This window comes from Branchiostoma floridae, chromosome 11 (genome assembly GCF_000003815.2).
Source record: "Branchiostoma floridae strain S238N-H82 chromosome 11, Bfl_VNyyK, whole genome shotgun sequence".
Classification (NCBI taxonomy): Eukaryota; Metazoa; Chordata; class Leptocardii; order Amphioxiformes; family Branchiostomatidae; genus Branchiostoma; species Branchiostoma floridae.
In genome coordinates, this window is record NC_049989.1 from 14,255,429 (window position 1) to 14,281,087 (window position 25,659).

General features: G+C 41.2%; 2 protein-coding genes across 6 annotated transcripts in view; one reads left to right on the forward strand and one right to left on the reverse strand.

The window, feature by feature from the left end:
* The window catches only part of LOC118426653 (kelch-like protein 17), a 21,401-nt gene extending 4,590 nt beyond the window's left edge, over positions 1–16,811 (forward strand). The window contains exons 2-3 of the mRNA XM_035836169.1: positions 13,810–13,979; positions 14,472–16,811. Of these exons, the coding sequence (XP_035692062.1) occupies positions 14,598–16,556 (1,959 nt within the window). The 5' untranslated portion in view covers positions 13,810–13,979; positions 14,472–14,597 and the 3' untranslated portion in view covers positions 16,557–16,811. The remainder of the gene's footprint in view (positions 1–13,809; positions 13,980–14,471) is intronic.
* Positions 1–21,000, reverse strand: part of LOC118426652 (cytospin-A-like) — a 73,261-nt gene extending 52,261 nt beyond the window's left edge. For 3 of the 5 annotated variants that reach the window (XM_035836166.1, XM_035836164.1, XM_035836167.1), the window contains exons 1-8: positions 20,704–20,999; positions 12,055–12,402; positions 6,650–6,725; positions 4,888–5,129; positions 3,723–3,917; positions 2,153–2,255; positions 907–1,145; positions 428–497 (exon numbers count right to left, since the gene is read on the reverse strand). In XM_035836166.1, the coding sequence (XP_035692059.1) occupies positions 428–497; positions 907–1,145; positions 2,153–2,255; positions 3,723–3,917; positions 4,888–5,129; positions 6,650–6,725; positions 12,055–12,402; positions 20,704–20,769 (1,339 nt within the window). In that variant the 5' untranslated portion in view covers positions 20,770–20,999. Of the gene's footprint in view, positions 1–427; positions 498–906; positions 1,146–2,152; positions 2,256–3,722; positions 3,918–4,887; positions 5,130–6,649; positions 6,726–12,054; positions 12,403–20,703 lie in introns of all 5 variants that reach the window. The other 2 variants (XM_035836168.1, XM_035836165.1) reach the window with 2 other exon arrangements.
* Between the last annotated feature and the right edge of the window lie 4,659 nt (positions 21,001–25,659).

Here is a 25,659-nt window from a genome sequence, read left to right on the forward strand (position 1 = left end):
GCCATTTCAAGGAAACATGTTGCATTATGACATCATGAAAACACGGCTATGAGGAAATCTGCTATGTGACAACATTCACTTCCTGAAACTGTGGGTCTGTTTTTATATTGAACTTCTAGTTCAGTGTTTCATATATGAGAACTTACTAATTGTGGTATAAATTATACACTGATCCCTGGGATTTTGAATAATACAAAGACCTTAGAATACACTTACTGAGAAATTCAATTGCAAACATTTTCAACATTGACGTTACCCAGTAACAATGGTCTTTTAGTGTTTGTGTAATAGCTGTTAGAAAATCTACATGCCCCGGTCATTGATTTTGCACGGCAATTACTCGCACATGCTGAGTTAGTTTATCTATATTCAGCACCACAGCTCAGTAGAATCATAAAGATACATAAAAATGACTCAGGAAACATACCATTTTTCCTCACATCTCGTAAGGCCTGTCGTATCTTTTTCCTCTCATCATAATCAGCACACACCAGGAGCTATTGAGATAAAGGAAATGATGAGCTAACAATTAAACACAATCAAGTAATAATTAAAAGCTTTCTATGCCTGTTTGTTCCTGAAAACAAATTGTTTAAATGAAGGAAATAAAGGATCAACTGTTTACAATATACAGTGTAACCTGAAGTGAAACCTGTTGGGCATAACAATATCTTCAACAGGTAATTCGAAAACAGCTTTCATTTCTCAAACCCTCAAACAATATCTAAACTTTCCAACAAAATTTGGTCACTACATAAGGGCAGTTGGTCATCATATTATACACAAGATCCAATTTGTCAATCATAGGGAAAATGACAAAAATTATCTAAGGTTCTTAATCTTATGTAGACTGTTGTAGTTGTACAGGTTTGACTGTTGTTTGATATCTACCGGAAGTAAACATACCATGTACTGAAGGTCTTCTTCCGTCTTGGAAGACAAGTCATCTTCCTCACCACTCTCTTGAACTTTCTCAACTTCAGCAGAAGACGTATCATTTTTCTCCGAGTCCCCATTTGTCAAACCATTAGTTTGGACTTCTGAAATTTCCTCTGCACATTCCATGGTTTCTGTTGCAACAGGCTTCTCTAATACTTCCTCAGCTTGTGGTAAATCACTCTGGGTAGTTGAGTTCTCACCTTGGCCTGAAAAAAAAGGTTAACTTTATACATGTACATGGGTCAAGGTATTGACACACTGTTGTATAGTAAAATCTATGATTGTACCTAATTAATTAGTACTATCTAATTCAAAGCTCAGGCAACATGGCTCTGTTCAATACAACACATGTACCCAGAAAACAGTAAGAGGCTTCAGAGAGTTTTTCATGTTTGACCTTGTAACAGTCTAAACCCATAGAAATAAGCTGTGTTCTCTTACAATCTACGTCAAATATCTCAATTAAATGCCATATAGATAGGTACTATACTGAAAGGTATGTACACTAATCCATTTAGTTTTGTCCAACCAGATTGCACCATTGTAACCAGGTTATATAAACAGGGTATTAGACAGTGTTTGTCTGAGAAATAGGCTAATGATATCAGCTTCTAACATGTCTAAAACACCAGAACTTGTTTTCAAAGGCTTAATGTTACAAGTAGTTTTATCTGGTATCTTTCATTAAATCATTTACCGAGTAAGGGTATGGTTGGAATTGTATCTTGAACATGACCGCTAAAGTTGAACAATTTACTTTAAACATATCTATGAAATGTTATGATAAAGTAAATCAACCTCCAGTTGCTGTTATGAATAAAAACACGGCCTTACTTTAAAACAGCAAAGATACCAGTAAACCTGTCTGACAACCATATCTTTGATGCAGACCATCTGAATACATGATGATTCACGCTGTTGCTATATCTAGACAAGCACATTAAGTTCACACCCAGTACAAGTCTATACCTCCCACAACCATGTGGTCTTTTGCTTGTCTGTTATAGAAGTTAGGAGTCAAGCTTCTGATAAACTTGCTTTCCAAAGTTTCCTTTACCTGCATTGGTGACTCATAGGAGAAACAGAAGATTCTTTTAGTTTAAGAAACAAGTTATTTATCTTTGACAACACAGTCTTGTCTTTACAGTTCAGTGCACAAACCTAGCCACAGGGTCCTACAAACTACGTACATAGATCATGCAAGTCTCTTTACCTTTGACGGCTGCAAGGTCTTTTCTGTCGCGGCTCAGTCTGCGAACGGCTCGGATTCTTGCTCGCAACCGTCGCTTCTCTTCCACATCGGACGTCTCCTTTACCTGCGGAAGATCGGCGAAACTGATTGACTCAAAAGAACGACTCGCGACTGTTTAACTGTCGCCTCCCTGTACTTACGACACAGATAATGAAGTTAGTGCCCTTTAGTTAGAAGGGAGTTCACCCTTCATGAGTGAGGGGGGAGGATCATAATTACTGGCTTGGTGGTAATGGGTGGGAGGGAAGGATCATTATTAAGTGGTAATGGGTAGGGAGTAACAAAAATACCTATATTACATGTACACTGACTTTCTCTTATATATAATTTAGGACTACCCCTACTGGCTAGCAGTTTTGATGTATTCAAAAACTTTCAAAAGGAAAAAAATGTCGCCTTTAATGAAACTTGAATACACTGTATACAAGGTCTCAAGTCACTGTATAACCCCTCATTTGCAAAATGTATGCTCAAAACAAGGACACTCCTACTACTACAAGTTGATGTGTGCCACCTGTTACCCCATGTATCAAGCTGCTTATCATACATTAACCTGTACTTTGGGACAGACCACAAAGCATTGTAGGGGGGAGTTTCATCAAGATTTCTTTCAATATGGTATAGTAATATTGAATAAAGAAAAAGTCTAATTTCTTTCTTTTGCCAAATCTCTGCATTTTTCAGTTTTGAGTACAAAAATCCCTAACTTACTTTCCTCCTTATGATAACCATTATATTTTTAAGTTCTCATCCCTACAAAGCTTGAATGATGGTCTATCCCACAGGCACCCCTGGTCAATATCTCTGCCCCAACCCCAGATGTATCACATCTAGGCCTTACTGGAGACAACTAAGTGTCAGGTCATGTTAACATTTCTAAGCCACTGTCTTACCATGGAAGTAGCCACTGCTCTTGCAATTACAAACATGGCTTTTTGAGTGTTAAATATTCTGTATATGGATGGTACCACTATCTACTCCCTTCCAAAGGGAGTGAAGTTATTAATTTTAGGCATTTTTCAATCTGTGTGTCTGTTCAGTGTCTGTCTGTGTGTATGTCATCTGTCTGTGTGTATGTCAGTCTCTGTGTATCTGCAATTCTGTGAAACAGGACAGATTGCAAACCTGGAACTGGTAGCAGCCTCACATATTGGGCTCCTGGTTCTAATAAGTTTGTAGCTGTTGGTTCAAAACTGAGTAGGGCATTTTGGATGGGACTGGGGACGTAAGATGGGGCTTCGTGTTTTAGGAGGTGCCTTGGGCACATTAAAAGGGAAGAGCCTATAAAACCCCTCTTTAAAAATATACCCTGCTACTGAAACAGCAAGGAAACTTGCTGATATACGTGCCACTTGGCACTACATTAGGGTCTAAACGATAGGAAGGGGGTGAAGTTTGCCATCTCTGACTGACTTGTTTTTGTTGTGGCATATCAAGTATTAGGAAAAATGGGGACACATCCCAAGAGAAGACACCTTTCGATAGTTGAAGACATGCTATAACAAATTAAATGCTGTACATCATCCCTCACCATCTTAAGTAGAACGGCTTCATCTTCGATGTCTTCTATTGAGAGATGTCTCCCAAGTCTGGACGTCTCGCTGGAAGAACTTGACTTTCTCCTGCTCTTCTGTGTGGGACTGGCTGGCACACGAGAACTCTCCCCTCCGTCTTGGCTGTTTTTCCTGGGACTCGGCTTCTCCTGACTTTTCTTCCGTTCAAGAACCTAATAAAACATGACATTGTTTTAGATTCCGTAGGTCTGATATTGTTATATACTCGAAAAATCTATTTGCACACAATGTGATATTGAATCTCCACACAAAACATTTCACTTAGATGGACACTATCAGTTTAACATCTGACTTGCCTCCTCTACATTAACAGACTTTTGTTTATATTGCATATTAGGAAACCTGCCTCATGGCATAACACACCAAGTTTGTATAGGAGAGTACAAGCTGCATATCTTGACTGATTTAATGGGTCCTAGGAAAGGTCCCTACTCTAAGTCACTGTGGTGGGTTCTTTTACATGCTCAAGGATGACTCTCAGACATGGGACCTCCATTTAAAGTCTATCTGAAGGACATCCCTAACCAAAGCTTAAGGTACATAGTACTCATTTTCACCTGAGTGAAGTAAAGAAATTTGTGTAACATGCCTCTCCCCAGTGCACAATGTCGGGGTTTATCAGGGGGTTCAAACCAAGGACCTCTGAGCTTTGAGTCAAACACCCTACTGTTAGGCTGCTTGATGGAACTCATACATTTTTGACACCTGAACTACAGCATACCAGTTTACACATGTTTGAACGTGAGATCATGTGGCGTAATCGGCAGTGCTTTGGGCTCAGGCCCAAGAGGTCTAGAGTTCAAAATCTGCCATGTCACCAATCTTGTGCCCTTCAGAAAGGCACTTAACACGACTTTCCTCACTTCGATCAGATGAAAATGAGTACATACGTTCGGCTAGGGCTGTCGCTCGGATGGGACGTTAACTTGAATGGAGTCGCGTGTTTGGGGAGAGCCACACCTCGAACATGTTTAAGAACCCACCGCACTTATTGAAAAGAGTAGGGGTCCTTCCCGGTGTGAGTGGATCATACTTACAATTAGGGTACCTTGTGTATGTGCCATAATGATCAACATGATGATCGCCAGCACTAATAGAAGAAGAAGAAGAAAAAGAACAGACCTTATGAGAACTGCTGCTGCTTCCCGGTGTCTTCCTCCCCTCTGTTTCCCCGCGGTCTCCGCTCCGACAGGCCACCAGATGCCCGCTGTTCTTCCGCCCCAACTGTCGACTCCCGCTCGTGCTCCCCTTCCTGGCGGCCAATCCGGTGACGGTTCCGGAAGAATGCGTACGGTCGGAGCTAGGCCTTCTTCCACCACTCGGTCTCCGAGCACGTGACTTCTCTACTTCTTCGGGTTCACCTGCAATGGATAAACCAAAATCAGTCCCATAAAAGAAGTAAAATCTGAGATCATCTTGAGATTTTAAAGGGTCAGCTAGTTTATTTGATACTGTAAACTTTCAAAGTGGTTTTATTTCATAGTGAACTCTACACCATGAAATCATGCACTACATACAAAGATGTTTCAAAGGCAAAATTTCCCTCAAAATAAACTATAGCAAAAGTGAATTTACGGTATCTACTGCATAACGTTAGATTTCAAATAGTTCCATATCAAACATTGGCTATACTCACCTGGAAGACTGTAAAATGATAAGCATGTACCGGTATCAAGAAAAATATGACAGTCATCAGTACATTCCATTCTATTCTCACTCATTTCAAATCTTTAAATCGGTGCCACTTCTGGTTTAATATACAATGTACAAACTAAAAGGACTTTTGCATGCATATGATATGCAAACAAATCTGAATTTCTCAACAACCTGTTTTCCAGATGTAGGGACCAAGCATTGATTTTCAAACAAATATAATCTCTGAGCCAAATCACATACATGTATTTATACAACAGTCCATTAATTTGACATTAAGCCTCTTTGCCTGATTGCATTTCCCAGTTCTACAGGAAGTTACATCAACAGTTGGAGGTTGACCACATAAAACTTCTGGGTGTCTGCCAGCTGCTTTTGATTCTTCTTGTCAAGCAATATTCATGAGGCATTTTAATGTGATTTTTCTTCTTCTTGAATCTTCACACAACTATAGGATTCTACCTGTCTAAAAAGGAAAATAGCTGAAAATCATATTCAACCATTTGCCTAAAGTCATACATGTAAAAGAATGTATAAAAGATTGCACAAGAATCTAGAAAAACAATGAAAAACTAGAGGCAAGTATAGAAACAGTCTCCTGGCTCCTGGGATTCAAACCCTGAGGCCTGTCAGTTCACAAACCAAGCAATGCCACTAACCACTAAGCCAAAAGGTCTGAGCCAGTTTGCCTGGTCAGTTGGTGGAACTTGCACAACCCCACTGTTACACTACCCTCTTTTCATTATTCAGAAAAACTAGAGGCGAGCAAAAACAGTATCATGGCAGTTCACAAACCAATGCCGCTAAACCACTAAGCCAAAAGGTCTAGTTGGCCTGGTCAGTTGGTGATGTTTGAACCAGGACACTGTCACAACAATTACATGCCCTTTTGATATATCAAAGCACCACTTCCCACAATTTTCATGCTTTCTTCAAGAATCAACAGTTACTGTAAATGCATTTATGTTTGCGGGGATTTAATTTTGTGTTAGGTTTTCAGTTTGCGGTAGTGCCATACACTGTAGTCACATACTGTAATGAAAAAATGTTCTCGGTGGTTTTAAGTTCGCGGTAAGACTGCCTCATGAAAACCAGCGAACATAAAACCACTGCGAACATTTCTGCATTTACAGTTCAGATCCTCAGATCCTCAGATCAGTCTGTATGCATATTTTACCATATATTTAGACAAACCAAAACCGCCCACAGTTTAGGCTAGACCTGTCCTTACCTTCTGACTGCCGCTTGAGTGCTCTGATGGCCAAGCGGATCTCTTTCCTCTGCCTGTAGTCAGTAGTCTCCTTCAGCTGACAGGAGAGAATAAAGAAGACAGGGGTGTTAGAAAGCGGCTTAGCTAGGTGTGAGGTCTGATCTCAATTAAACCACTACATGATGGGGTCAGGTCCTATTGCTTCCAGGTGGAGATATGGAGGAGGAACAGTTGGTTCAGCCCTGAGGGGTGTTCCATGTACCTACCTATGCGGAGTCTATTGAGATTTGCAGTGCAAGTTGTACCTGTAGATTTTAAAACATGTACTTTGATAAAGGTTAGAAATAAAAAAAATGACTTTGTGGAGGATCATTCTAATAAAGAGAACAAGAATCCATCCAATACTGGTCTAGTCAACCTGTGAAAGCTAATTACATAATTCCTCCACAGAATATAATATGATATCTGGTAGGTGAGAATTCAATTGTTTGCCTTATGATTACAATATATGTCATATATCACACATGCATGTACTGCTATATGCCATTTTGGTAGTTAACATTTCTCAGAAGATGCAAAAAGGAGATTGCGGACTTCCAGAACTTCCAAATAACTTTTCAATACATGTTGTTACATAGAGGACTGTACTACTTTGAGCCAATTAGACCTGCTATGTTTATATCAAGGCAACTATTCAAATGCCAAACGATTGCCTGTTAGTAGGGGCCAGACTATTCTGCAAGGACACAATCAGAGAGGCAGAATATCCTGGATTCCAGGCTATATCTTAGTATATAGAGCAGACCCTTTCAGTATTAATCATGGTTCCCCCCTACATCAGCCTCAGCTCTGACCAGGTCAACAGCTTGGAAAGCCTTCAGGTCAGATCAAAGCTAACAGGTCTCCCAGGAGACCACAGGATGCTGGGATAGCAGCAAATACATCCCAAGGACACAGAGAAATGCTCCTCCCAAAGAGGATTACCTTCTTGGGGGGTAAAAAGGAGGAAGCTACGCTCCAAATCTGAACTTAGTAGGGTTCTTGTCTGGTGGTAAGTTAATTTTTTGGTTGGACGTAAGTTCCATGACACATTATACTACCAAGGAGGTTAAAAAGGACACCTCCTTGATACTACTAAAGCAAATGTTGTACTCTTTCCCATTCTTGGTAAATTGGTGAACAGCAAGGGGAAAGGGGTCTTCGTGAAGCGTTATTGATCGTTTTAATTCAACGTTAATCGTTATTTGTTATCCCGAATTCACCGTTAAGCGTTACCAAGAAATTCTTCGTAACAAGTTATTATACCCACGAAGTCAAATGCTAGATCAAGGAGGTTAAAAAAATCTTGGCTAGATAGAGCCCCTGAAAATGCGGGAAATGGCATTTCAAACGGGATCCACATTTCTAAATTTCTCCGAGCCTCACGGCCTTCGGCACTGGGCATGGTAAAAAATATGTTGCGCCTCGGATGCCAGCTTAGTCTCAAGCAAAATTTACTCCTCAAATGCATAAAATGAGGTTCCTGCGGACATCCCTTTGACGGGCACTCACGACCGACGACATATGTTGCAAAATATGTTTGGGGCGTGGGTCGTCGCCCAAAAAACTTTTCTCTCTAATAAAATGCAATTTGATTTAGCTTCGTCGGCCAGGAAAATTTGTCATTCAAAATACAGGAAATTGCGTGCCAGACGGTCCAGGTTTTAAAATTTCCCCCGGACTTATCTTATCTCGTGCCTTTCGAGCTCGAAATGGTAAAAATATGTCGGGGGGTCCGGTGACGGTCAAATCTACAAACATGTGTAATTTTCATGAAAATGCCGTTAGTCTATCGGAAAAATTTGCCGGAAAATGCAGGAAATAGCATTTCAGAGGATCATAATTTTAAAAAATTTCCCGGGGGAGCATACCCCCGGACCCCCCTAGGATGCGTCATGCCTTCGGCACTCCATGTCCTAAAAATTTTGTCAGCAGTAGTTCAATATCCCCCATAAGAAATTTGCTGCCGCCTCCTCTGTGGTGGGAACAGGGAAGCAAATGCCATTGAGACAGCGGACATTGGCCTGTCATTCCTCCGGGTTCTGGGCATCTTTTCTTCTCACAATGTCATTAGTCAGATATTTTCAACCATTGAGATAACCTAATCTAGCGTTGTACGAAGAGGAATGAAGGTCAATGTAACTGTTGCTTTGTAACCCCTTCTGAATTTACCGTTAAGCGTTACCGGGCCTCCTGAATTTACCGTTAAGCGTTACCGGGTCTCCTGAATTTACCGTTAAGCGTTACCAAGACCCCCCCATGCAGACCCTCATTATACTACCAAGGAGGTTAAAAAGGACACCTCCTTGACACTACTAAAGCAAATGTTGTACTCTTTCCCATTCTTGGTAAATTGGTGAACAGCAAGGGGAAAGGGGTCTGCATGCATTTTTGTGTAAGGTGTAGCAGGTTTTATATTAATCATTCTTAAATCATAGCAAGGACCCCTCTTCTGTCAATAGAAAGAGGAGTTTATATGTCATCAAGGAGGTTAAAAAGGACATAACATTTACATGTATGTATATCAGTATTGGTACATGAAATTTGTCGGAATCCAAAATTTCATTGTTATTGACAAATTCCGTATCCACATAGCCAAGCGCAAGATTTCTCAAAAGCCTAAAAAAATGTCTGGTTGCATCACTGTTTGCAGCCTAGTTCAACCACGGTAATACATACATGTATATGAGGCATGTGGGTCAACTTACTGCTAGGCATTGCTGTCTTCCTAAATTTACTGTTAGTAGGGGATGCCAGCCCTCTTAAATTTAAGTGTTGCCAGGTGCATACCCCTTATGCAGAGTCCTTTGAGTTTGATTGCCTGGCATAAAGTCTAAAATTTAGCACTGAAGTTCATCTGTGTTGGTTAACAACATTATGAACAAAGGGCTGAACTTTACAAGACCAAGACTGGACTAAGTGTTTATAGGTAACTCCAACAGTCACATTCTGTGTAAAGTAAAGCAAAACAAGTCCAGCTCTCAAGATTAAGGGACCGTACGATATTTATTGGGGGGGGAGGGCTGGTGCGTTGGAAGTCCGATCAAAAAAATTTGTCATGGCCCTCCCCCCCATCTGAAAAAAAATTAACATGACCCTCCCCCTCCACCTCAAAAAAATCAACATGGCCCTCCCCCCCGACAGGCATCATTAAAAGGGTAGAAAAACAACCGATAGACGTCAGGGCACAAGGGCGCCCGGCGTCCAACTGGTACAGCTAGTGTTCTTGCCAGGAATTTTTTCACAGCGTCAGGGCAGGGGTCCGGGGGCTTGCTCCCCCGGGAAAATTTGGATTTTCAAACCCTCTAAAACAGAATTTCCTGCAATTTGAGAGGAAAATTATGCCCTTGAGATTGGATGCCGTTTGCCTTTTTCACGCCCGTTCCTTAGTAATCGACGTCCGCCCTCTCCCCAAAAATACGTTATAACTTTCAGCCGTCCGTGATCTGGCCCGGGTATTATTTGTCCAGTCATGTCTATATGAAAATTTTGGGTTATTGATGCTTCCAAACAGGGCTCTAGCCAGTGAGTTTGTCAGCCCATGAAAAAATCCTGCCAATTTTTTTCCGGCATTGAATAAAAAAATGTCTACCTCGTGCGATCGATGTTGCGCCCTCCCGCATCAAATACTAGTAGTTTTTCCAGAGGATAGAATCACGGCGCCATCACAGCTTGTGTTTTTTTTTTAAATTTTTGCCCTATGATTTTACTCAAATTAATTAAATTGGTCGGGTTTTACACGGGCGGGCCGCGCCGTCATTTTCCACGAGCGTGCGTTTGTCTCCTGCGACCTCAGGTAACCCCATTTTCGGCATGAAATATTTGCCGGCTGGATTTCTTTTTTACATAGACCAAGAACGTTATACATTATACGAAGGAGGGCGATCTGCTGCGTCTTTGGCATTGATCAGTGCCGGTGTAGCCTTCAAGGAGTAGCCAGAAAAGACGTCCGAACGTGCTGGGCGCTGCGATCGACCATCCGTCTGGGGAGGGGGGCGTGCCGCGCCATGTGCCACTGAGTGCACAGCCGACTCGATCGACGCTTGACAACAATGTTGCGGCCCCTTTTCCGCTGCAAATTTTACCCTTTTGAAACAAAAGAAATGTTGTAAATAAAAAATAAAGTTTATAGTTTTGGATTCTTTGGATGCGACGTGGGGTGTGTCGCACATGGGTTCGCAAGTTGTAAAACGTGCCGCGCTCCGCCCCCGTGCCCCAGACAACCGGGATGACCGGGAAGTGAACAATTTGAAGTATAAATTGTAAAGGTAGTATTCGTTCTTATAAAGATAGATTTTTAAAAAGATTCCTGATACATTTTGTACACTGGTGGTACAGGTCAGCCTTTCTTTCAAATTTTTTATGGACACACTCAGCCGAGCGGAGTGCGTCTTTCCAGAAGTCCGAAGACGGAATGACGTATGCCTGGCAGGAACGCTGGTCCGGGGCAGTGCCACTTTTGGGGGGACATAGGGGGGCGAAGCCCCCCGGAAGCTCTTGCATTTTAGGCTATTCAGGAGGCTTATTTTATCAGTTTTAGGGCCATGTCAAGATATCAAAACTAAAAATAGTATGAACTATTCTTTTAAAAAAATTAACATGGCCCTCCCCCTATCTAGAAAAAAATTAACATGGCCCTCCCCCCACCTCAAAAAAAATTAACATGGCCCTCCCCCCCTAACGCACCAGCCCTCCCCCCCTGATAAATATCGTACAGTCCCTAATTAAGCTTGAACCTTTCAAGGCTATATGCACCAGGCGTTCCTGTTATTGTTAACTTTAACGCTTACAAAACCTCTAAAAAAAGCAGCCTTTACTGTAAACAGACACCCTACTAAGACTCATAATAAGGGCATCATCGAAATGTAAACTGATTGCAATAAACGACGTAGTGGAAAATCGTTTTGACATAACTGAAGAGTTCTATTAATAGCTATTGTGATATTTTGATATTCTTTATAAGATCTTTCAGAGGCTAGATCTTGAGGAAACAAGCACCTTTGTACAAGTACTGTTTGGAAACTGGTCGGATATTTGATAGCGTACACTTGATCTGCGTTTACTTTCACACCTCACATGCTCCAATTAAAGTGTTATTCTTACATCTAGTGATTCCAAACATGTCAACAGATACTAAAGTCTGCCCTGCACTGGAAAAGGACTCTTAATAAAAAACTTTCATGAGATTTAAGGATAATGATTAAAGTTCGAAGACTTCTCAAGTTCTTTTGGAAAGATACAAGCATTTACGTGGTAAATTTGACAACTGTACACATTCCAGAGAAAGATACAAATAGAATTCTAGTCCTATTAGACAACATCAACCTTCAAAGAATCCTCATCTAGCATGTTGTGATATTTCTAAGAATAACCTTAAATTGCCTTACCATTTGAAGGAGTTCTTCTTCATTGTCGATGTCTTCTAGAGCCTTGGTCGAGTGTCCTGGGTCATCCCCGTTGACGTGAGTCTCTGTGTCAGCTCCTTGTTTCTCTCGTGTGTCCATCTTGGCTCTACCAGTACTACTAGGACTCCTACCAATGTTGTTCATGGGTCGAGAAGTTCTGCTGATGGTTGGGGCTCTGTTTTCCTTTGCTTCCTTGTCTGACGGACGCTTGCTCTTCTCATACTTTCTGGACGCTGATGACCATGTCGTGCTCACATCCTCGCGGCAGATGACCTCGCGGATCGCAGCACGAATTTTCTTCCGCTGCGAGAGATCTGTGCAAGATTCCAGCTGGGGACGAAAGAAGAGAGAGAAGACGGGTTTCTTAGATTTGCTTCCTAAATACTTGCTTGAGTCAAGGGTCAACAAGAGAGTTGACTTAGCAAGCTGTCTCCAATTCCAGTTCTGAGCCGACCAGGACTAGAGCTAGTGCTAAGTACATATCCAACAATGTACAGACTTCAACCCCCTTAAAGTAAATTCCTTAGAGAATACACACCATTAAACTTACATTAAACTCTTCCTCTATAGAGTAGAAATCGCCCGTGACTAAACATCTTAAGAAAACAGAGAAGCAGGTAAATTAACTTAGGCAGGTGCAAATAAGATTCCAAGGAGTTGGGTCATTCCTTGGCCGACATGCCTGAGACATATTTGGAACTGTGTCAATGCCAAGGAAATTGGAGGGAAGGAATCTTAATTAGAAACAGTTGCGACTGGTTGACAGGTTGCGGTGACATTGAGGATTGGTTGCTATGGTAACTGTTTTTGTTTTAATTGAGAAGTTAAGAATCAAGAACAGGGAGACCGTCATATTGGTATGGTGCCAATGTAACAATTCTATGTTACTATGACTATGACACCGATACAAGACAGTTGCTCACACCAACGCAAACTTTTATTCCTGCCAAAGTGACATGGCCCAGAAGTTTTTACCTTCGTCAAAAAGGCTACAACAGTTTTTGGTGACGTTTGCGTGTGTTTATCTTTCTTTTTTCCCATGGAAAGCATAACTCGAAAAGCCGTGGATAGGATCTTTACAATGATATTTCAATAGATGGCTAGGGGTCAGATGGGCCTCCTAGCGGCCTTCTATGGCACTGGAGCAGAATTTGTTCTAGACATGTTATGGCCATGATTTTTGCGTGGTAGATACTAGTATATCTGTTGTTATTTTAGCTGGCTGGTAGCTAGAGCATGCAATAGAGGTACAATTTATACGTTCATACAATACTTATAGTATATGCTGTCGTACATGTATACTCACATATTGACACCTTTTTATTGTATAGAAATAAAAACAAGGGGCCAAGATTATCTTCATCAGTTCATGACATGCAATGACACTGTAATTATCATCCATCATTCCATGCCAAATGGATGTCAAACAAGTATGATAAACTGAAGGCCCAATATGTGAGTTAGAAATCCTGGCTATATGTTGCTGTTATATTATCGACTAAATAAATCATCAATCATCTTAACAACATAACTTATTAAGTAAGTGAATCATACTATATTGTAAATAATTGCAATGATAATTAGGGTCTTTGCTCTATGAATGTGTCACACCAAATACGCCTGAGAAGTCCAGGAAATCTCTCTCTGTAGCTGGTGTATTGACAAATATAGGCATCATACCACCCAAACCTGATCCCTGGCCGCCCCAGCTGACTGACATTCCTGTCATTTCTACAGACAGGACAGGCTGGAGGGGCAAGGCCAGGCGACTCGCCACCGACCTCTGTCTAAACAAGGACCCCTGTTTGCAGAATGGAGGGCAAAATAAGCCAAGAGCCACACTGTCGCCTACCACGGAACCATCCTCCATTCCTGTAACACTTCACAGGCTGCACCTGTCCTTGAAGGTTGGTATAATTAGTCTCTCTGTGAACATCAACAAACTTCTGTGTGTTTCAGGGATGAAAGATTGGGGGAGTATGCTGAGTGCTAAGGCTTGTGATGGAAGGAATTCATAACCAAGTATGCCGGAGTCGAATCCTTAGCCGGGCCAACAACATGTCCGCCCGTACATGTACCATCTGTCGTGTGTAGCTGACATTCTTGCTTTGCCGGGGAACCCTAGACTGCTAGAAGTATGTCAATTCTATTCTCGGCTGATAATATGACCAGATGAAAACTTTCTACAGAACATAATATGCGAAAAAGAGGATCTACTTTATCTGACTCGTTGCATGTCAAAACTGAAAGCTATATTGAGAGCACCAAAACATGGATATAAATAGGCAGAACGAGACAGTGCTATTGGCTACACTACTACTTCCTAAGTTCTAGTACAACTGTACATTGTTCAGTGTAGAATCTGTAACATGATAAGAATTGTGTCTTCATCCTCACAGGTTCCTCACATCAAGCCACCAAACAAAGAAGAAATCATCATTACGACCAGGCATCTGAAGAGCCAGCATCTGCATCATTGTTGCTACTGAAACATAAGTGCGATAAAAGCTTCGTCACCTGTCACCATGGCAACGTGCGAAGCCGGCAGCGTGGCCCCGCTCCTTAAGAAGCAGATCAACCGGCACCACCGCGAGGTTCTCTTCCAGAACCTCAGCTGCCTCCTCAGGGACGAGAGCTTCAGCGATGTCCACGTCTTAGTCGAGGGAAAGAAGTACGCCGCGAACCGAAACGTGCTGGCGGCCTGCAGCGAATACCTGCAGGCGATTGTTGAATCGGGGCTGACGAGCGAGAAACCGGATGTGCTAGAGCTGCCCGACCTAACCACCAATGAATATAAGGCTCTAAACACCCTTGTTTATGAACCAGAGCTCTTCAAGGATCAGCAAGTGCCTGACCTTGTCTGTGCATGTGAGAAGCTCCAAATTCCGGTGTGTTTGCATGCCAACACATGTGGCTCCTCCAGAAAGAAGGGTGCCCCGGTCGAGGTGGACGTTTACCCAGAGCTGCTCGCCGCGGTGAAGGACGACATGCAGAGGATGGTCATGGCGAGGCTGCAGACGTACCGGCGGCAGCGCAAGTTCTCCGACATCTGCATCCGCGTCCATCGCAGGAACTTCAAGGCGCACAAGAACGTGCTGGCAGCGGGCAGCATGTACTTTCACACCATGTTCACCTGTGGGATGAAGGAGAGCGCGCAGGATGCTATAGATCTGAAGGGCGTGACGGCTGGCGGTCTCCGGGGCATCTTAGACTTCATGTACACCTCCGAGATCGCCATCAAGAGAGATAACGTGCAGGACGTGCTCGCTGTCGCTAGCTTCCTCCAGGTGAAGACACTTCTCGATGCATGCGCACAATTTCTTTACATCCACCTGGACATGGAGAACTGCTGCGATGTACTGATCATCGCGGAGGCGTACGGTCTGACGGACTTGGTTAGCACGGTGTACGAGTTCATGGCGACCCACATCGACCCCCGCGACGAGGCGGGCCACATCATTCTTCACCAACTTCCACAGAAGCACCTGAATCACCTGAAGAACCTTCCGCAGCAGCTGATCGCAGCTGTCTCCAGCAAGTACATCGGGAATACATCCTGGGCGGAAACCCCCGGCCTGTATTACTTCTGCCTGAAGAAAGACACGTGGGTACAGCTGACGACATTACCCGACGAGCTGCGGACTACGGAACACTTTGAAATCGCTGGAACCGGCGGGTGCATTTACATCGCCGGGGGTCGATCCTTCAACTCACAAATGGTGACAGAAAGCAAGCCTTCTGGAAGAGTCTTTTGTTTCGACACCAAGACAGATTCGTGGTCTGAACTTGCCCCTCTGTTGATGCCAAGGTATAATTTTGCCTTGACAGCATTTGATGGACATCTGTACGCCATAGGCGGGTTCACAGCCGACAGTGGGGGGCTGGTCTGCCAGAGACCAAAGGTAAACTGTGTAGAGTGTTATAACATCGAGACGAATACCTGGGAATTTGCATGTCCCCTTCCGACCGGCGTGGTAAACCCCACGTCTACGGTTTGCCTCGGACAGATCTACTTGTCGGCGCATCCGTCGTGCTGGGATGACAAGAACCGTCGGCTGATGTGCTACGATCCCGACACCAATCAGTGGAAGACAATGAAGTACGCGGAGTGGGCGGACATGAAGTTCGAACTGTCGGGGATGCCGCTCGGAGACCTGGTCGCGGACCACAGCCACGTTTACGTGGTGGGACAGCAGAAAATCGCCACCTATAACGTCATATCGGGCGAATGGACAGACTGCATAACACTCCCCCCAAACGGAGCGGCCCAGTCGAGAAACGTCAAACGAGTCCCCAGGGCAATGGGAGGAAAGATCATCAACTTCTGTGACAGAGGTGTGGTCTTGAGCTACAACATCAAGAAGAACCAATGGGAAAGACTCTCAGCTTTCCCAGGAGGAATGAACGAGAGTAGTGCAATCATCCGTACATGCACCCTCACAGCAAAACCACTCAAGGCAGTCAAGACATCAAGAGTTTACTGAACTTGACAAATTTCTATGTTTTAGTCTTACTACTTAGTACCATTTTTTTAATTTCTTGCTTTATACTTAAGGAGAGAGACTTTGGGAATATGCAATTTAAACTCTGATGGTATAATTGAATTGGCTTTTGATTTTTAATGTGAGGCCACACCAATTTAATTTCTTGGTTCACGGATTTTTTCATAAAAAATATGGAGCGAGAGGGCGAAATAAAAATAAAAATAAAAATTGTAAAATGGTTGGGGTAAAGGTAACGGCTAATCCAAAACATAAAGAAAAAAAGTTTTCAGCTTGAAAAAAGTACAAAAACACTATTATTGTTCAGTAACAGCACCTGTACCCACACTTTAAGGAGCTTATAATATAAAGGCCAATTTGCTACACCAGAAAGTTGGTAAATGGTTTCATTAATGGTGAAAATTTGCTGAGTGGTAATTTTTATTTTTATTTTTTTTCCAAAAAAATAGGAGCGAGCGAATCCGTGAACCAAGAAATTAAATCGGTGTGGCCTGAAGGAAGAGAAAATGTTGTTTGGTACATAACATTAACAAAGAGGTACTAAAATACATGTTTTAATATATAATTACCACATTTTTAGTCCTAAGTTGCAAAATGCCAGAAAAATGAAATTGAAGGTTGGATTGAAATGTATTACCCAAGACATGGGTTTATGGCAGAGAAAAATTTATAATGAAGGCTTGTTTTACAACTATATCTTGACTTCATGATTGATTAATAGCTGTGGCAAGTACACATATAAAATCATAAAATTCTACTTGCAGTGCTGAGTCGGTAAACAAACTACATGTACCCCAAAAAAGCAAGCCTATTATATCTCTATTCTTTGAATATACTTGAGCATGCGATGGGTATGAAATACCGGAATAATGCATACAAAATCAGAAAACAAAAGTTTGCTTTTAAATTAAACAGAACATATGTTTTGCTTTCACACATGGAGTTAAGAGGAATTTTGCGAAGGTGTGTCGATGGATGAAGGCTGTCAGTCTTTGTAACTATGCAAGCAAAACTACACCTGTTCTAATCCTGTTGATTATCTACCTTCACCCACAAGAACTACATTGCTTCAAAGAACAAAGAAGCCATTGTTCAACCAGGTAAATAGTCCTAAGGTTCTTGTGGTTGACTCATAAGGAAAGAATGTCGTGCTGTAAAAATACAGCGTCCTATATATAGTTACAGGCTTGCTGTATTTTTCTCAATATACGTAACATCGCTATTAAATGTATCAGATACATTTTGAAATGGTGCTGTACAATTTGATTGATGAAGGACCTATGAGAATGGAAAAAGGTATAAAAGATATGGAACAGAAAAAACGTGATACGTTACAATGGAATGCACAAACAGTTCACTGTTGATATCTTAAAATCTTTTTGGTTTTACATTTTAGTTATGAAAGTAACTAGTATAAAGTAATATTTGTTTTATTTGGGAAAAATATACCTAAGAATCAAAAAGTTGACATGTACGTAATATATTGTCATCTTTGCTGTGCAATAATATACAGTTTGGCAAATTTATGTTTTTGCTTCCGGATTTGAGTGTGTGACATTTATTTGCTATTAAACATTATGTATTTTGTAGTCTGTGGTTTTTTATAAGAATGATTAGAAAAATTTACGAAATGGGAAAAGCCAAAAATTTGTACTGAATTGATACATTAAAAGTAAATGTTTTTAGAAAAAAATGTTCGGTCTGAACAGCTGGAAAAAAAAACACAAAATACCTTCTGAAACTGAGAGCATGTTTTACATGTAACAAATCTACATGAAGAGGAAGTATACATGTATTATCATACAGCAGTCCAAAAACATCTAGCACGTACTATTATTTCCCTTGCATTATTGTACTAATAGTAATACAGCTTATGTCAAATAAGAGCAACAAATTTATTTTCTCTGCTATCTGATATACAAACAATTTTCAACAAAAAGTATTAAACTCTAACTAAGGACTGTTCTTTCTGTTAATTCACAGAAATGTCCAGACCATTACAAATTGCACTTTCAAATAATTAGCTCTAGGCCCTTGCATAGCATAACTGTAGACAGACCATCGTGCAATCTGAGTTGTCACAGCGACATCATTACCAAAATAGCACTTACCATCACCAGGTGAGATTGAGTACACACTAAGGTTTGTTCAAGACAAGCACAAAAGGAGACGATAAAGAACACATAATGGGAGACTCCATTTGGAAGGTAGAAAGTACCAAAGAAGACTTACATTTACAACCAAATGGTGCCTGGCGAAAGACACATACCTGTTAGGCCATTTTGCACTTGTGTGTGTGAACTGTACTCCTGGGGTCAACACACTTGAGTGTTCAAATGTGAGGTACACATAGGATTTTTTGAGTGGCTGTGACTAGCAAGTACTAGTACTAGCCAGTTTGATAGCATCAACAACTATGATGTAATGCGTACTACTATAATATTCAAGCAGACGTTTGGATGATAAACCTTGATATTTTCTAGCTGATTGAATTTCTTATACGATGTGATGACTTTGCTGTGTGGCTTTTTCATCAATTGCAATTTTTTTCTGCCTGCCCCATTTTTTAAACATGCAAACTTAGATAGAGAAACATTTTGTAACCAGAAACTGTGGTTACGATTTTCCATCCTGACGTCTGCTTGGAGATTGCTAGTCTACCAGGTGTAACTACAGACACAGTACACATGAATAGTTGCCATGTACTATTATAAATGCAGAAAATTTCACGGTGGTTTAATATTCGCAGTTTTCGCGGTGACCACTTCACCGTAAACTTAAAACTACCGCAAACATTTTTCCATGGCAGTATTAGACTACAGTGCATGGTGCTACCGCAAACTTAAAACCAACGCGAAAAGTCCTTTTTCCCGCTACCGCGAAATTAAATCACCGCGAACCTAAATGCATTTACAGTAACCAATTATAGGACCTTTGCACAGGAGGTATTTTTGGCAGCATGTCAAGGCAAGCTTCCACCAAGGTTGCAAAGGCAACCTGGCATCTGTCCTGGCATCCACGATACATACCAACGGTTTTCACTTCCAGTCAACAGTGGTGCACCCATTACAAATTAACGAATAACTGACTCATTTGACATCATTATATTGGAAGTAGTGAGATGTAAGAAAAAATATCGGCTTTCTCTCCAAAATCTAACCCTCTTTCAACATCCTTGGTTATATTAAGCCCGGAGACCAGAACACATATACGGAAACAGGAATTCTAGGTAAATATGTCAAAGAGAAAACAATTAAGACTTGTCTGGACGTTGTTGTATTAATCGAAATAATGATCAAGACAAGGACTGTTTCTTTTTTGAGGCCTTTACCTTTGGCATATTACCTAGAATTCCTGGCGCCACACATGCGTTCTGATTTCTGTGGGGTTATTATATCTGACAATTGCAAATTATATAACAAGGTCAAATTTCAAAGATTTCTCACTATCCTTAATTTTGGTCTGATGATTTGAAATTATTCATGATGACTTGAGTTCTTAAGGGCTTTCTTCCTTCTCACTGCAAGTCACTGTTCTTTTGTGAAAGCCAAATGACCTTGAGTCATCTCAGATTTAAATCCAGGTAAATGCAGAGATGCCTTAAGGGCTCTTAAGGTTAACGTCACCATTTATGTAATCAATAACGGTTAACGGTTCTCGGAGTTCTACCTATGAAAAACATTGATGTTTTTTCAGGTAACTAAGCTTCTTTGCTTGTCCTAGAAATGACAATTAAAAAATTTTAAATCTACAAGAAATACAAATTGAAAGCGGCTATTGACATGCTGGCCTGTCAATAAGAATTTTGCCCCACTATTGACAGGTTAAACCTGTCAGTAAGGATTTTTCCCTGCTATTCAAAGGCTAAGCCAGTCAATAAGGATTTGTACCAGATACTGACAGTCAATATTAGGGAGTCTAATGTCTACAAATTTGCAACGACATAACGGTAACTTCCGTGTAAAAACAAGGTCGCTCAAATCCAAGAAAGAGACACGCACCGAAACCCCCGCACGAACCCCCTCCCCCTGTCCTAAAAATGATTTTCACGAAAGGATGAAGAGCAGCTAATGAATTGTTATCTTTCTTCATATTTCCGTCATGCAAAAGCTAAAAACAACCAACCTACCATTTCCCTGAGAGTAGCTTCATCTTTACCGGTCAGGACTAGTTGGTCGCCACGCTCGGTCGCCATCGCGCCACAAATTCAAATTTTACGCCGAATTAACAAATAAAAGAACACAACAAAAGACACAAAACTTGCACAAACGATACAAGCGAACGTCTACACAGTCTGTTTCCCCTCTGTGATAACAGTAGCTGGTAGGGGAACTTGGTGCAAACAAGGTTTGTCCAACGTTCGCAAACGGTTTTTCGTCTGTGCTAAAACAAACCGTTGTGTGAGGAAGGATCCCGGAAGTGAGTCAGCGGACTATCACACTTTGAAAAGAAGGGGTGGTACAAAATTTAACATGCGTAAGAGTTACTTGTATTCCGCTACAAACAGTTATATGCATACTATCGTATAATCATTCTATTTATATAAATTTATATATGATCAAATTTTCAATAAATATTCATAACATATCGTATATTTTCGTCTAATAAGATTAAAAGTATGCTAGACCCTCCGTATTAATGGAATAGTTCAAAGGTAGTCACGGGTGAGCGAGAAACTATTTCAAGTATTCCATGCAGGATGTAACTTGGTCTGAGGACAACCCTAACCCTTTTTCGCCATAAAAGGAATGAAATGGATTTAATGAAATGGACATGGAAACTGCCATGGATTGAAGGAAGAATTATCTCCTAGTATTCGCATGGCAAGAGTCGAAAGTTTTATCACAACGTTATGATTACACTTTCACTTTCAATTACATTAGACTATTTCATGACGCAATAAGATCAATAATGTTTTCCTCTTCCATACAGTCCAACGTTTATTCGGATTTTCGCTTTCCAAGGGTGTATTCTTGTTCCCTTTCTGGCGGGTACAAGTGCTATACTTAAACCCGGTTTCGATTCAATGACACCGTTAACGTTGTCAGTGACAGTGCTCTAGACTGAGTACTATATTGTTCAAAGTAAGACATCACTGATCCATGTGTAGATTAAAGACATGTCGCGGCCACATCCTTTCTTTTATATTAGTGACACAGTTCCAGTAAAGATCGTCTGGATAAGTTTGACAGTAATTCCAGCAACAGGCAAAAATTGGACTTACTGAAATTTTCCTGAAACTTCAAGTTCTGCAACTTATGGTCCACTGGCTGGCTGCTCACGGAGTCACGTGTGCTATCCTCATAACGTGGTGTCACAAAGACTGGAGTCGATCAGTCGAAAATTTGGTTAGTCCAATTTTTGTGTTAGAAATTACAGTTCAACTTTATCCGTGGCTTCTACCAACACAGATAAACATTCAAGTTAAGATTGTCCGGAGTTTGGCACCAACGTTTCCAATACTGAAATCAAGCAAGCAAGCAAGTTTCCAATACTGAAATCGTGTTAAACTTGGATTTATTTCATTGTTAGTACGGACTATATGAAGGCCTCATTTCCATAAGATATCAATCGCTGTGGAAACTTTTATTCATTTCACCGCTATTAAAATACGGAGCAATGTTCGAAGTCTTAAAACCCCTTGTCGGTATGTAAGGCAATCACTGTGATCCTATAGGCCATTGGAAGTTGGAAGATGATGCACGGTACAAAAGGATGAATCAAGTGACAAGAAAAAGACTCGGAACGCACAAAATAATTCTTTTTGTCTTTGAAATCCGATCTAGATTGAAATTGACAAGGAAATTGCCATAGAAATTTCTTGCTCATTATTTTGTACCTGAAAAAAAATCAAAACTCAAACTCATCAGGTGCATCAGCGGTAGTAGAAGCTCAAATTGGTCGCACTTGAACCCCTTTCCGTATACTCCTACGTAGGAAGCCAGGCATAATTCTAACTTATGACCCGATATAAACTGTGTAACAACTGTTTAGCAAACTGAGGACTTAAAAATGTCAGAAGCTTTACTGTTTGGCAGCGTGAGAAGACTTTCATGAAAAACACCACCTGCGTTTAGTAGATGTTCCTGTATATCCTCACTATGAAACAACTGTTTAGCTAAAGGGCCGAAAAGGTATATACATTCCCCAGCACCTAGATGTAACCAGTAGCTCTAAGATTTACTATGATGACGCATTCCAGGAGAGCTGAGACCACCACGGCTGGCGAAACAGGGCGTCCATTTAAATGGTCTGGAAACTGGAGTCGCTTGGCTGCGAATCTGCACGTACTACTACACGCAAATACCAGTCTTAGGACAGTTCCTTGTCAATCATCGGCCACTTGAAGGACAACTCAAGACGTAAAGGGGGCACATGGGAGCATAACTGAGATAACCCTCATCAAACCCTTAATTCTAAAAGGTGGAGAATTACTCATAATTCTTTGCCAACTTTCCGACGATGTCTTACACCTGGTTAAAATTTATGAAATTTGGTTGCCAAGTTTAAGCTTGGGTACCATCTTCGTTGGACGCTCGTTCACAACAACGCTTGATGATACACAGACTAGCCAAGTTCCACTGAAAGGCATTACCCGCTGTCTTGCAAGACAGTGTCCAGAAATGGCATAGGTAACCAAGCAAAGACGGACTTCACCTAGAACGTCTATAAGGCCTGGGGACCACCTTCGCTATCTCGGTACCGAAGGGACTTGAGAAGTAAAATTTTACTTGTCTATGTAAACAAACCGATTTTCACATTTTGCCAATCTCCGGTTACAATATCCCTCTCCTCAAATGATGTCACTGTACAATATTCAAATAAATGCAGACACACGCCAAGACAAACAAACACACAGACTGAAAACAATACCTCCGTTTCCACGAAGGTAAAAACCAAACCGTATGTCACATTTGTAAAACATCAAATCTCACAATTCCACGGATGCCATGCAAGACAATAAAAGATACATCATAAAGTATGCACATTAATATTTTATACAGATATATAGGTGTTTAAGCTTGTTTTATGTGTGTGGCAAGTATTATGGCACCTGGTGGAATTATGAGATAAAGATGATGTTTAAGTTCGAGACGGTTGTAAGAAGAAGTAGGACGGAAGTTGAGAAGTACAGAGGATGTCACTCCCTTGTTGTGTCCTACTGTAGGAATGTGGTAGACTAGCAGGATGTGAGGCCCACATGTCACAGGTCAGTACCTTCCCCTGACCTGGTGTCGTCTCAGGAATTTCTCCCCATGTTCATGTGTTTAACCCGCCCTGATGTCAAGGAGAACTTGTTCTGTGCGAAATAACAATCGAAGAACTAGTCTACATAGCTCAAGTCGTCTGACGACTGCTTAATATCTCTTAAAAGTTGTTTGATTGTTAAATATAACTGATTGGTGAAAGGATCTCAAAGGTCTCTAAGTCGGCTGAATGTAATATATCATATGCGTCGAAAAGATATATTGAGGAACGGAATGAATGATTGAGTGAGTGAGTGAGTGAATGAGTGAGTGAGTGAGTGAGTGAGTGAGTGAGTGAGTGAGTGAGAGTGAGTGAGTGAGTGAGTGAGTGAATGAATGAACGAATGACGAAACCGCGGTATGCCCCAAACTTAGTAAGCAAGACCTACCTACATACCAAATGTCATCACAATCCATCCCGAGGGTCTTAAGTTATACTTACCAGTTGAAGTTACCACAAATATACGGAACACAAACACAGAGACACAGACGGACAGACAGACACACACACACACAGACTCGGACACAGAGGAACACCAAAAACAATACCTCCATTATTCATTGAGGTAAACAAAGTATTTACCATGATGTCCGGTAAAATGCGTCACGGAAGAAAGTAAGCTGTAGGCCTGACGCACATGAGACACGAGCCAGTCTCCCTGTGTGACTACTCGGCCACGTAGTACTACGTACTTTGGGCAGACTCCATGTAAGGTTTGGATTCACACAGAAACACGCTCTATAGCTGACGTAAATGCGAACTTCACACAAACAGAACTCAGAAATAAAGTTCAAATATTCGTCATCGTGTTAAACGTTACAAATACTTAACGCGATTCCCATTGAGAATTTGTAGAACGATTGCCTCACATGAATTCTCTTCATCGAAGTTACCACTTTCAACTACCAATTCAATGTGCTAATCAAATTTTATCACCTTAAAAAAATTCTACCTAACGTCACAGCGTCAAGCTGAACTTAAATTCCCGTAAGTTTCATCCCCACCCGAACTCCATGATTCCCACTATATATAACGTTAGGATAGTCTCGATTATGCATAACGTTATAACGTTACTATACTCACTGTTCCCCGTATTAGAATGATCCAAGTTTTCTCTCAACTTATTTGCCAACGTTCAAGTGCCTGCAACAGAGATGCTGTCTACCAGCAGAAGTGACTCAGAACTTTCTACGACGAGGAAATGATCATAGTAAAACTATACTGGCAAGCCTACGTTTGCGGGAAAGCCTGCCCTTCGTCCTATATATGACATCGGACATTGACATAAAAATCCTGCGTTTGAAGTGAAAACTCAAAAATAAAGACACGAACATGTTTCCAAAAGACGACATGTTATTTCCAACATTCCACCTGTAAACAACAGACCTGTAACGGAAATGTCGACCCTTTTAAATGCTAGTGTCGGCATAAATAGACATTTTACTCAGGCATAAACTTGCCATGCTAGCAGAAACACCTGTTTACCTTACCGCCCGTAATATGATGACAAACAAAACTGTGATTGGTAAAAATAACGTTAATTCTGAATTCCTTGACAAAGACTGCATTTTGGTCAGTCAAAAATTTGTGTAAGTCCACTTTGGGGGCTCTAGAAGTTATATATATAACGTTACAGTTTAACTCTGATTCACTTGAAAACAAAACTTGTTTCAGACGATTCTATTTGTAGACAACAGACCTTAAACAAAAACTTTCGACCCTTTTAGATGTTAGATTCGGAATAAACAAATCTACCATCTTGACATAAACTTGCAATACTCTCGCCGGAGAAACCGTTTACCTAACATTCATAGTATGCTAAGAAAGGCAAAACCTG